At 46.3% G+C, this 13,577-nt stretch overlaps 1 protein-coding gene across 1 annotated transcript in view; it reads right to left on the reverse strand.

Annotated features, from left to right (window-relative positions):
• The window catches only part of LOC135391102 (trithorax group protein osa-like), a 48,804-nt gene that overhangs the window by 12,151 nt on the left and 23,076 nt on the right, over positions 1-13,577 (reverse strand). The window contains exons 4-10 of the mRNA XM_064621199.1: positions 6,757-6,853; positions 6,451-6,546; positions 5,177-5,231; positions 4,854-5,056; positions 3,023-3,401; positions 2,224-2,310; positions 241-749 (exon numbers count right to left, since the gene is read on the reverse strand). Coding sequence (XP_064477269.1) covers positions 241-749; positions 2,224-2,310; positions 3,023-3,401; positions 4,854-5,056; positions 5,177-5,231; positions 6,451-6,546; positions 6,757-6,853 — 1,426 coding nt within the window. The remainder of the gene's footprint in view (positions 1-240; positions 750-2,223; positions 2,311-3,022; positions 3,402-4,853; positions 5,057-5,176; positions 5,232-6,450; positions 6,547-6,756; positions 6,854-13,577) is intronic.

Genomic DNA, 13,577 nt, shown 5'->3' on the forward strand with positions numbered 1-13,577 from the left:
AAGATGTCAAGCAGCTGTGCTTAATGCACAGTGCTTAGCGTTTTCCAGTGCCTGTATTTGTGGCTGAATCTGGACTTTGGAAAGTTTTCTTTTTTTCATTTTACCTTAAGTGACGATGCAAATCAGATGGGTAAAAAAATATTCAGTGGCACAGTCCGCGGTTCCGATTGATTGTCAATACCTCCAATGATACACTAAACCGACAACAAAACTCAAGCAAACGTGACAAGTCCTGCTCACCTCCAGAAACCTTTTCGTTCCCGGCTGTGCGCAATGAAATGCAATGATGGAAGGGCACTGTCCTGTGAGAACTGCCTCTGCTGCCTGATTGGCTAGTGCAGTGGTAAACACAAAGATCTGACTCTGTTGCTGCATATATTGTGCGTCCATCCCCTGATGATGGGACTGAGGAGGGGGACCACCCATATGGGCACCCTTTGGGGGCCCAACGCCCAGGTTGCTGGGCAGGGCCTGCACAGGCATTGAAGGATGGGGACCTCCTCCTGTGTGCTGGCCCATGGCAACCATGGGGTGAGGGGGACCAGCACTCATCTGCTGGTGTGGCATGCCTGCCCCTGACATTGAGGACATGGTCGGGACACCAGCTCCACCTATCATCATCATGGAAGGGTGCTGTGGAGGAAGTTGAATTTGGTGTTGTTGTTGTTGTTGTTGTTGCTGCTGCTGTTGCTGCTGCTGCTGCTGAAGCAGCGGAGGTAGTGTGTTGTTGCTCGTAGTCATGTCTGGGGCTGAAATTCAGAGATGTGTATGTTAAAGTAAAAAGCTATACATGTATCATGGTGACACGTTGAATGATGTCACACAATAAAATAAGTATGACGTGCATAAAACATCCTCGCTTTAAGCAAAACCTGGCTTTTCCTCTGCTTTTACACTTTGCAGTCATGCAGAATGCCGTAAACGTAATGCAGAAATATGATTACAGTTAGTAAGTGTGTCGGAGTTGATGCAATGTAACGGAGGCAATGCTTGGAGCATCATTGCACTGCAATTGCAGGTTGACCCTCACCACTCTCAGGAAACCATGGTAGCCAGAGCATGTCATTTTTGGTAGTGTAGGCCTGCATTTGTGCTCACAGCGACAATCAATAAATAAATAAACTGTGGCAGACTGGAACAGAGCCGTGAAGCGCCAGAAAAAGAACACACCTCTGCCCCAACACAGTGATGCAAAGACGGGAATTACTTTAAAAGGAATAGCGAGTCTGCGTGACCTTTCCTGCCATATTACAATTAAAGGCGCACTAAAATGCAAAAACAACCTGCTCTCAAATGAAAGTTTGTGTTTCAATTAGCACAATTTAAACTAAATGAGTTCACACAACTCTACCATTTTGAAGAAAAACGCTATGAAATTCAGAGCCAACTTTGGTAACAATGAATGGGATCCCCAGGAGGCAAAGATTGGCGGCATCCAGTGAGACAGCAGGAGAAGTGCACGCATACGTATCGTGGGTGTGTGGATTTGGAACGAGTCCGATTGTAGTGTTACATATATGCGTGGCATGATGTGCACTGCTGCATCTTTCAATACCGATTCACTGAACAATGGCCCACAACAATTCTCGTGAATGTTCCACTGACAATATTTATCTTCATGTCCTACGGACAGCGACACCAGTTCGTTTCGCAACGCACACCATGTTTTTCACCGGGACTGCTCCATGGCGTGGCACGTGGACTAAAAACACTGATGCACAAGCTGAAACGTCGTTCACTGCTTAGCGCCGAAGCAAGAAAGAAACTGGTATAATTTTGAATGTAGCTTAACATAATGGAATCGAAGTTTTGAATTATGATAACAAGTACGAAATTAACATAGCGTGTAATGTAATTTGAAGTGAACTGGTTTTTGCACTTTAGTGCCCCTTTAACATACTTCCCCCTGCTGCTCGGAGCGTTATCTGTATGTCGCACCACTACATTTTACTACACCTGTCGAATGAAGGTTTGTCTGATGTCAATAATAACATTGCTTAGCAAAGCTATCTGAAAACACAAAAACAAAAAGCTGTCGAATATTTCTGCATTATGTATACTATTTGATACGATACGGAACATTTTTCACTTTTATACGTATCTCCTAAGAAAATATTGAGTACGAAACCACAATTTATCTTACACATACAAGACAGGTTTCCTGAATCACAACAGCAATGTGCTGTAGTAATGTTTACAACAAACTCATATTGTGGCACTCACATGGGCCAGGCATGGGAGGAGCATTCTCTTTGTTACTTGTGACAGAACCTTCACTTGGGTTGTCACTCAAAGGCTGAAGAGAAGAAGCTGCAAAATTAAATCAAATTTCCAGTTAACAATGGTACTGCCAACGCTATTCCCATTAAAACCATGAGGGAAGTAGAACATAGTAACAGTATGCAAGCTAGCTGGTATAATTGTGGTGACAGTAACATCACCTTGAGCTTGAGGAGTTCAGAAAGATGGACGAAGATTCTGTTCCTTCTGCGATGGCAATGCTGTGTTCTCCTTGCTCCCTATCACCCTCCCTTGTCTCTTTGCATTTTATGTATCGGTACCCGCTGTAGTATTAAAGCATTTGAAGCCTGTCCCATCCCATTCTTTTCTGTTTCTTGGTCCAATCTGTCTCTGTTCAGAACTCCTCAAACTCAAGGAAATGCTACCGTCATCATAACGGAAGAAAAGTGCGGATTTCTCCTTTGTTTTTTATGACAGCTTTCGAATTCATGGAGGACCTACAGGGGATGCGCTCGTGTAACCGCGACCACTTTCTTCGTATCATGACCTCACAACACACAAACGTGAAGAGCAAGAAACAAAAAAAAAACAACAAAAAACAAACAAATCAAACTGGATGCAAGGATTTCAAGCATTGCATAATTACAGTATTTAAACCTCACTGAACACCGAATGCTCAAAAGCACATTCACACATTATTACACTGAGCAGTATGCGTCCGGGATAGAAGCACGAACATGCACGTCTGCAGTGAAGCAAGGAAGGGAGAAGCCGCGGTCACCTTCGATTAATGGAGGCGGACCACAATCTCTTCCGGCGGGTGGTCCTCCTCCACCGTTGACTATTGTTCCACCCGACGGTGAGGCCGCCATACACTGCGAACCCCCCACCACCGGGGGCCCTCCTTGGCCGGAAGGGGGGGTCGGCTGCTGGGGTCCCGCGCAGGAAGAGGGGGGCCCTTCTTCCTCCTTGGCAGGGGCAGAAATTTTACAGTCGCCCAGGTCGGCTGGCGTGGCCACGGTGGGGGCGACAAGGGGGGCCTCGGGGGTGTCCACGGAGGATGCCCCGTTGCACTTCATGGCCTGGGTGCGGGAAACTTCTTCCCGCTCGCGCTCCAGAAGCCAGCGGTTCTCCGTCGCGCGGTCGCGCTCCTGCAGGCTCTGTAACGCAAGAATGTTCCCCGTTCAACCTCCGGACAATTTACCACCGTATTCTCGACAGGCCCTAAAGGATCCCTACCCAAGCAGCACAACGTCTAGCTAGTATATTGCCAATATCGGTCCAATATTGGCCCAAGATGTTGTGGTGCTTGGGTAGAGCCCAGTGTGCTTCGAGAAGCCCTCTCCATAGCATTGGCGAAGCACCGAGCACGCGCTCGTAAAAAGGAAGCCCTGGCACGGTCATTAAGACGGACACCAGGGCCTAGGGATCCCTGAGGTGGTGCGAGAACATGGTCGTTAAACTTTCATTTTTGCCTGACAATGATACTGTCACAGTCAAACCTCGTGTGCACAGGTCGTAACTAAAGCATGAAGTTTTATATCTTTTTTTAGGGAAATATATATTTTTTTAAATTTGTTAAATAAACATGTGCCCTAAATTCATGGGGATTCGGGTGGAAAAATACTTCCAGTACGCTAAAGTCGGGAAGAAATCGGGTTTAGTTACTCGAACTAACTGTACTGGTTGTTGTTAACATTTCCTTGAGTTTGAGGGAAAACTAACGACGCTTAACTCACAACAGACTCATGTACCACCAATGAAGCTTTAACACACACTGTACTGGTTTGGTACAAAACGGTGATGTAACTGCATTTGCTGACAAACAAATTAGTGTACGTTTGTAGAGACGTCTTAGCGAGGGCAATTCGCCGGGAAAAAATCGGGTCTCAGCCGAAAGAGGCAACCTTCAATTCTGGGTGCAAATCCGGGAAAAACTCAGGTTAAACGCTAAAACTCCAGGCTCCAGTCGTAGCAGATCTTAACATAACTTGGCAGTCCGGTGTGCTTTGGCACAGTTTACCAATTACTACATATTACAAGGTGCCGAAAATTTGCTCATTTCTACTTTTTGCAAGTCCCAAAATATTTACACATGCATCCTCTGCTTATGTTTCTTGAGCACTTCGTGTTGACAGCTACAACTGCTCACTTATTCAGCCTGGCTCTTCTGCAGCATTTTGCACGCCCTGACATCCGTGACAGTTCACCCAATTTTGTCATCCCTAAGGGATTTGTTATGTGGTGACTGCATTGTTGTCCCATGCTTTCAGTGACAGCAATCATGAAAACCATTACAGTTCGTGAACATTGAGAAGTGGAAAGTTCAGCACTGCAGTGGAGTTAGTGCAGTGGAGGAAGTAAAAGCTCTATCAGAGAAGAGAGACCGTTCCCTGAGAGAGAGCCTCTTTTCGAAATATTGGTGGCTCTGGACATCAAGTTTTTGCTTCACATTACAGGTGGAGTTACCACTACAGTAAGTCATTGAGGTTCATAAGTCAGAACCTTCCTCGAGTTCTTACAGGGCTGCTCTCGCTGGCAAACAGGCAGACCATGCCGAAGGGAAGGCCTGCCTCACACTACTACCTTACTTATACAAACTGTCAAAATACCTGTGCGTGAGCCTGCACGAGGGGGAACAGGTGGCAACCAAGGAAAGCGTAGAGTTGCTTCTCTTGCGGGTTGGAAGACTTGCGGAACTGCTTCAGAAACAGCTGCCAGTCCGATAACGTCAGGCAGATGCAGTCCCACTCCCCAGGGCCGCTGCTACCACCACTGCGCTGGGCCTTCTTCGCTTCCCGGTACAGCCGCAGGTCTGAGGGTCACATGACCAACCAACCGTAAGGACACATGCCAAACTGTGACTCTGTGCAATTAAATGCTTCTTTTTATATTTTGATTTCTACCTAGAAAGATGAAAAAGCGTGGGACCTACCTTCCAGGTACCAATACACATTGTCGAAAGCATCCTGTCCTACGCATATGCCTCGCTGCATGACAGAAACAGTGCATGCGCATTAGATGTGGATCGAGAAACAAATTCATATCGGCGCATTTTGTGGGGGGAAAATTCTGAATCTGTGCACACATTTTCAGTAATGGTTTGAACACATGTGTGCCTGGTGGGGGGGAAAACTATGGTAAACACAAAACTGCAACCAGGGTTCAAAAAGGAAGTCCAGACATCTCAGAATCGCTAAGGGGGCTCCTTCCTCAGTGGTGACTGAGCCACTGCAGTCACTACAGTCGCCCGTGAGGAAGGAGTCAAATTGGATCCGAAACGTCGGGACCCCATTCCTTAATCTGGGCTGGAGTCTTCTGTTTACTATCCCAAGTAATATAACAAACATTAACATATTACTGAACCAAACATAACAAAATGACAGCTTCTGCAGACACCAAACGAACAGTTCTTCCCTGTTCAAGATGTACCAACTAGCCCAAGTCACTAGCTTAGCTCAGTTCTTAGTATGTAGACTATTTGGGTAGGTGCCCTGTTTCTTACTCCACAAAGATAGGCAATAGACGGACAAAGACAGTAACTGAGTGGCTACTTTATACAGAACAGAATAAAGCAGCAATGCATTACCAAGCTCAGTTGTTTTGTTGGCCAGAAGTAAAATAGGGGGACTACGAAGAATGCTATTGTATTCACGGAACATGGTAGTTGGTAAACAACGAGAATTAGCGTCAGCACCTGTTCCCTGAGTTACTTGAATGGCAGTTGGTACTTGAAAGGGGCCCCCATAGACATAATGTACTGGTAGTTGCTGCGTTGTTACCGTATACGTTTGCATTTACTACAAACATATTCCCATAGCATATTCCCACATTACCATATATTCCCATAGCTGCCCATAGCACGAAGCAAACCTTGAGAAAATTCAGTCACGCAGCAAAGCTACAGGACAGCATCAGAATGTCCATATATTCTGAATGCTGACACTCCTGTCCACTTCAGTCTGTTCTTGTCCTCCCATTTCTCCTTAAACTCAGGAAATTCGCATGTACAGCAGCTGGCCTGTCACCTCCTAGTAGCAGTTACCCATTCCATAACAATTCAAGTCAGTTTATTCAATGATTGCTAAATATCCACTTTTAGAAAATACACAAATATTCGCAGAGCAGAAAAACACCCAGGCCACAAGATAGCATTGCTGTCCGAACAATGACCAACTAGCCAACCAAACGAGATTCGCATTCACTCACCAAATCGTCTGGATCGTAGTGATCGTCCAAGAATTCTGAGAGTTCCTCTTCCTTGCTCTCATAGGCATGGTCAAGCAGCCACTTCAATGTAGAGAGCTATTGGTGAAGAGATTCACCATCACAAAAAATTCAATGGTGCAACATCTACGATACATGCCTGCACATTAGAAAATGTATTATACGGCACTTTCTACAGCCCGCAAACATTAGCGTGGCACTAAGTTATGGGCTACGATACGTAATTCATAACTTTTTAAATTATTATTATTATTATTATTTTACAACCCTGAGGAAAAGTCAACGCACCTTCTCGCTTGGAGTGAGGTCCCTCCAGGGGCTCTTGGAGAACGACACTTGCCTATCCTCCAATAAATCTTGTAGGCACACTTCAAAATTAGAGATCCTAAAAAAAAAAAAGTGGAACAAGAAACAACTCAAGTTATTCTTGGGACACCTCAATTTCCCACATCTGTTTGAAAGTTAGGCGAGCGTCACTTTTGCTTAGATGTAGCACACTTGACAGGCGCATTGCCTTTTATTCTTTTCAACCTCCTTTTGCAGCTTCACACAATATCACTCTGTGTCGCTATTATACAAAACACATGCTGAAGTAACTGAAGTGGAACTTGACTTTTTTTCATCAACTGCAACATACTGTCGTCAGAAGCTGAAACAGTCCTTTGAGCGATCCTACAATTTCTTTTTTCTGTCCGTCCTTAAGAACTTTCCTAAAGTTCAATCCAAGTTTTGCAATGAATTATGTGCAAGATCACATGTAAAATATTCCCAGGCAGTCATGCTTCTTTTGAGTGCACCGCGAAGTGTTCCAATGTGCTTCAGTAAACTCAACATTACTCACGTGACGAATCTCCAGCTACGTTAGGACACAACACGGTGCCGTATTACGTCCCTTGTCCCAACTTGCTAAGCAGTGGTGACCACTGCGTTCGTTCTGTGGTTCCCCACGGTAGCTAGCACTTGAAACGTGGCGCCCATGTTGCCAGCGGTGGAATGTTACGGGCAGAATGGGTAGCAATTTTGGTTTCTCTTTTGCAGGAAAACATAAGGCAGGCATAAGCAGGAGGAGGGAACCTGCAAGCTGGGGTCAAGGAGAGGAAGGCAGGGTTAGGCTAAAGAAAACAGAAACAACAGGGGCAAAAAAAAAAAAAAGCAGAGATTGACCCGTACCAAAACTGAAGTTTGCAAATTCAAAAATTCACAAAACGTGCATGGAAACTTCGACACTGGGTAAGGCCGCGGAATACGTTGTTCCAAAAATGCTGTACCAGAGTGGCATGTTGCAAGGTCATGCGCCAACAATATTGCTGTCACAAAATGACTCGCATGATAACCATTTGACTGTTCTAACATAATGGCAGAGACAAGGCACTCTGATATGCTATGTTTCATATGCATTGGAAGCCTGGGATTCTCCGAATGCTCAGACAAGTCCGCCCCTCGACTGTTTGCAGCATAAGCTGCCCACGCATTGCACCAGAAGGATTTACTGCGAGGCAAATATTCCCATACCCTTACTGTCTGTGAGCCCACAGTTTTGCAAATTGAAATCTTTGAAAATTTTAAGGGCACACCATAAAGTCTAGCATAATTTGACAGAATGGAAACCGTGCCAGAATTGCAAATTTTCTTCACAGCTGGCAGTGAAGGTTACTGATGAGCATTTGAAGTGTATTACAGCTCAAACATGTGCAACATCGTTTTTGCAAGATGTGCCACGGGCAATCTCGGGCTTATCATGGAGTAAGCCAATTAAGCTATGAATTCAGAATCCAGAATTCGCGAAATTTAGTGCTCCTCACGAACGTGTTCCGTGCGCACCATTCGCACGTGAAACTACTCGAGACGTGGAAACTACTTCACCATTGTTGAAGAGAATAGGAATGCCTTTTAACTGCAAGTAAAAGGAAGGAGTTGTTGAATAGCTGTTCTCCAGTACGGCTGTTTCCTATCAACATGCCATATTAGACTATATTATAAAACTGGAGAAGATTGTCACATTTGGTTTTGATCTCCTCAAAGTCGAGGTCTGTCAATCTCGGTATATGTTATTGGTATAATTATTTGTAGCCACATCCACAACATTGTGTTAGCAAGAAGAAACACCGTGGAAATCATTTCGTTATGATTTACGCGATCAAAAGCGGGAGAATTAATAAGCAGCACATGCACCAAACGAAAAAGAAGATACATCTACAGGGTGTGTTTTTTTAGGCGCCACAGATTTTTTATTAAAATCTATGAGATCCCCAGACATGCCGTTCGAGCATCTAACATACCTTACCTGGCAGACATCTTTCCTAGCCGGTCGCATCAGTCTTCGATGACTAATTAACTAAAATCCGATAATTAACTTAATAATTGACGAGCTTTAGGAAAAACTGAGATGGCAGGGTTAAAGACCATCGTACTCGAAAGCTATTCCACCTGTCAGCAATTTCAAAATGTTTCTGTGCTTAAACATACGTGCAGTTTTTGTTTTCTATGCAAATGAGCCGCAACCGAATCTGTGCGCTTGAGTTGCACCGAAGGGACGTTCCCATTTTTAATGATAGTGGAATGCAACATGGATCGTATCTACAACGTCAACTTGTTTATCTCTTCAGTGCTGTTAAACACTCACACAAGGCCTCGAAGTCATGTGCGTCAGGGTTGTTACAGCCTTTTGGCCCCTGAAAGAAAAATGGGAACATCCCTTCCAGTTTTTCCTAAAACTCGTTAATTAATAAGTTGATAATCGGATTTTAGTTAACTAGTCATCAAACACCGACGCGACCGGCTAGGAAAGATATCCGCCAAGCCTGGTATGTCAGACATCCAAACGGCATATCTGGGCCTCTTAGAGATTTTTAATACAAAATCTGTGCCACCTAAAAAAAGACACCCTGTATGTGGGATGCCCCAAGTAACACAATTTGTTTTCAAAAGGGAAAAAACAAACACAAAGATACACATGTATAGAAAAATACACAAAAATAATGAACAATATAATATGCAACAATAAAAAGATTGCAAAACATAGCATGTGCAAAAAAAAAAAAATCCCGAATTGCAGATGTTGTCTTTTTTATTTATTTGGCAGGCTTCTTTTGTTTTTAGGACAAGAAGAAAAGCTACACAAAGTGCACCTTGTTGGAAACGTATTGGTCAGTCAATCTAAAACATTCCAACTGATGCCTCTAATTAGTATGTCTAATAATACCCAATTAATTAATTAGGCACAGTGGGGGAAAAAGATACTGGCAACCATGATATGTCGACTATTAACAACACTCAGCAACACACAAACAGCACGGTTTCATTTCGTGCAAGAGTGCTCCTTATAACATCTTGGTGTACGCAATTGGGACACCCTGTATAGGATAGACCAACAAAACTCGTAGCTCCTATTACAGGCCGCGTGCCAACTCAGCGCCACCTAGGTACAGGAGGCCTGCCTATAGCTTCCTCTCACTCCTTCACCACATGGACGCATAAAGTCAGGACGTCGTCTGCTTCAGCCAATCATCAGCCAATGCTGCCTATGTGGCTGTAGCAATGCCACCTAGATACAGACGGCCTGGAAGGGGCACTAAAGCACAAAAAATTTCTCCTCGCGCAACGAAAGATGCTGTTACCTTGATAGCAATACAAAGGAACAGAAATTCATCTGTTGCATTGTTCGAGATTTATGCACGAGCAAAGTTATGTGTTTCCACATCTAATGAAGCGTGCCAATGTGAAGCGGCCTGCCTGTGGTCTCCTATCGCGATTTCCTGCGACGATCGAGCAAATCGCTTGAGGAGACAAATGAGAGGCTTCTCAGCACTGCAGCTTTTTTTCTTGAGGCGGAGAGATGAGGGAAAACGCAAACCGCGGTTTCTTTGAGGCATAAATCACGAACGACATGCCGGATGAATCCCGTCCTACAAAAGATAGTCTTCAATAAAAAAGATTGTTCTCAGATAATTTTCAATCTGCCGGAGAGGGCCGGAGCACAACCCCCCCCCCCCCCCCCCCCCCCCTCTTCATACACAGAGGTCGGGGAAGGTGTTGTGATGCTGTGAAACGAATTTTTATTTTTACAGGATTTTCATGTTCACTCGCACGAAACACGTGATTCGTAGGATATCCCTCGAAACGTTCATCTTGGGTGTTTCAGCTGGGTGGACTTCTCGAAGGGTGCCTGCCCCCCGAGAAAGTTTGGGGGCATGCCCCCACGCTGTCGGCACCTAAGTTTGCGATTGACGACACTCGTTCAGGATATTTCCTCGGTACGCTCACCTTTTGGAATCTTCTGTGGATCCTTCACGTAGTGAGCACGCGTTTCCCCTCATTTCGATGCTTCTACAGCTCGTTACGTTTAACTTTTAATTATCTCAACGGCTCGAGCGTCAGCGAATCAAGGTAATGCGAAAAAACAGCCGCGACAACCGCGAAAATCAGCAGACGAAAAACGAGGAGGCATGGGTTGGACATGTCACCTCATTGGCCAAGAGAACATCGGTCTGCGAAAATCGCGAAAAGCCGTGAAGAAAGTTCACCATGTCGAACTTTTTGGTTCGGTGTGAGAACTTGGCATCCAGTTACATCAAGTGGGAACTGGGCATGACTCGATGACGCCCGGCCCGATGTCGCTTGGAGGCGGCGAAAGTAGACGCGAAAAAGCTCGACATGCTGAACTTTCTCCGCGGCGTTCGTAAGACCTCGCGAGACCGATGTTCTCTTGGCCAATGAGGTGACATGTCCAAACCACGCCCCCACGTTTTTCGTCTGCTGGTTTTCGCGGTTTTCGCGGATGTTTTTGCGCATTACCTTGATTCCCTGACGCTCGAGCGGTTGAGATAATTAAAAGTTAAACGTAACGAGCCGTAAAAACAGCGAAATGAGGGGAAATGCACGCTCACTACATGAAGGATCCACAGAATGCACTAAAAAGAGAGCGAGCCGAGGAAATATCCCGAAGAGTCTCGTCAACTGCGAGACATAGCAGCAAGCTCTCTGTAGAGAGAAGTGAGAACATGAAATAAAATTTGAGGGCGATTAATGTAATTAATGCGATGAAAATGCGTTCGCATTAGACGGTCGTCTTGCTTCCAACTGGTTCTTTTCTGCTTCTTACATTTTTATATGCTTTGTCTAGTAGAAGGTCCGGGATCCATTGGAGAACATTGCAGTTTAAACTGCCAGACGACATGAGACGGAAAACTCAGACGCTCGTGAAACTCTCGAAGAACGCACAAGACACGTCCGAAGACGTCCAGAGACGAGGCGCAACTGACTAGAGTCACTAAATAGGGAGCAGAGTAGCGACACTGAGCCACGCCGGCGAACGGGCCCGCCATCTTGGGTCCGGCGCTGCTGCGTCGCCTAGCAACGGGACGCAAATATCCCCCTTCTCCGTTGGAGAACAGCGAACAGTCGAGCCAGATCGCAACGCAGGAAACCGGTTTTGGATGGAGGGGATCGAACATGGACGGCGTGTTCTTGGAACGAGAAACCACGTGACACGATCGGTCCAATCGCGGACACCGAACGGCGGCTCCGGCGCGGAAAACGAATGAGGTACTCTGTACCCCTATTTAGTGACGACCGCCCCAGCTCCAGCTGATGAGCTCCGCGCTTCTACGTGAGGGAGAAGAGCGAATCAGCTTGCGGAGACAAGCTTGATTCGCTCTTTTCCGTCACGTGCCGCGCTGCACACAAACACCTCACTTACCCCGCTACGGCGCCGGCTTTTCTTCAGAACGGGGCTTCTAATGCTAACGCATTAAAACACCTTCGTCCCCCGACGTCACCATTCGCGCCGTGACGCCGCGTCGGCGTCACTGCGCGGATGCACTTACACTTTTTCGCGAATAGAAGACAGTTATTACGGAGAGCTTGCCGCTATGTCTCGCGGTTGACGAGACACTTCGGGATATTTCCTCGGTCCGCTCCCCTTTAATATGTATTATGTGGATCCTTCATGTAGTGAGTGCGCATTTCCCTTCATTTCGATGCTTCTACAGCTCATAGCGTTTAACTTTTAATTATCTTAATAGCGCAAGCATCAGTGAATCAAAGCAATACGAAGAAACTGTCGCGACAACAGCGAAAACCTGCAGACGAAGAACGAGAAGGCGTGGTCTGGACTTGTCACCTCATTGGCCAAGAGAACATCGGTCACGCGAGCTCTCGCGAACGCCGCAAAACGCTGCGAAGAAAGTTCGGCATATCGAACTTTTTTTAGTTCGGCGTCCCTCCACTCATGACGCCGGATATGCGAGTCAACTTCCGCCGTCTGCTAGCGACGCCGCGTCGGGCGTCATCAAGTGGGAGCTGGGATTTAATGACGTAGATACGTCACGTAGTTTGCTTTGTTCACCTTGGTGGCGTTGGCCATGGCCGCCGGACGTACGTCATGATTGGCTGACTCTTAAAGAGACAGTTCGCTCCCTAGCGAAAGGGGGAGGTACCCGGGTTCGAATCCCGGTGCCGGCTGTGCTGACTGGGGTTTTTCCTGTGTTTTCCTCAGACGCATTCAGACATATGTCGGCACAGTTCCCCTAGAGGTCGGCCCAGGACGCACATTTCCCCAGGGCGTCAGTCGTGACGTTGCCCACATACGTGAGGCCGACAACGGCAAGCCCTTTCAACATCACCACCACCACCACCACCCTAGCGAAAGTGAAAAAAAAAGAAAAAGAAAACGTGCAATAGACAATGCACACAACTCCCCGTCAATCCCTTTCGTGCGAAATCAATGTATTTTTCTGACTTCTCAGTATTTTCCTGTGGACACCGGCGACGAGGCAAGGGGGGAGGAGCATATTACGGGAGGCTGCGATCGGCTCGCGTGACGTCTCGTGACGTTGCTTCAAGGCTGGTGATAGGAAGCCGCATCTCTGCCAGGCAGTGCTGCCAGGGAAACGGGAACGCCCTCTTGTTGTCACAGTGTCCTAGCACTGACGTCGCGCGTAGTTCATTCTCCGCGGGGAAGCCTACTTGCGCGGATCTCGTTGCTTTCAGATGACCGCAATAAATCATAGCGCTCGAGCTGCCGGAAACTAACGCGCGGACCTGATAAAGTTCGAAATACACTACACGTCTGAAACAGAAATCAACGAACGGATGCTTGGAGAGCGCAC

The sequence above is a fragment of the Ornithodoros turicata genome, chromosome 4, assembly GCF_037126465.1.
Source record: "Ornithodoros turicata isolate Travis chromosome 4, ASM3712646v1, whole genome shotgun sequence".
Classification (NCBI taxonomy): domain Eukaryota; kingdom Metazoa; phylum Arthropoda; class Arachnida; order Ixodida; family Argasidae; genus Ornithodoros; species Ornithodoros turicata.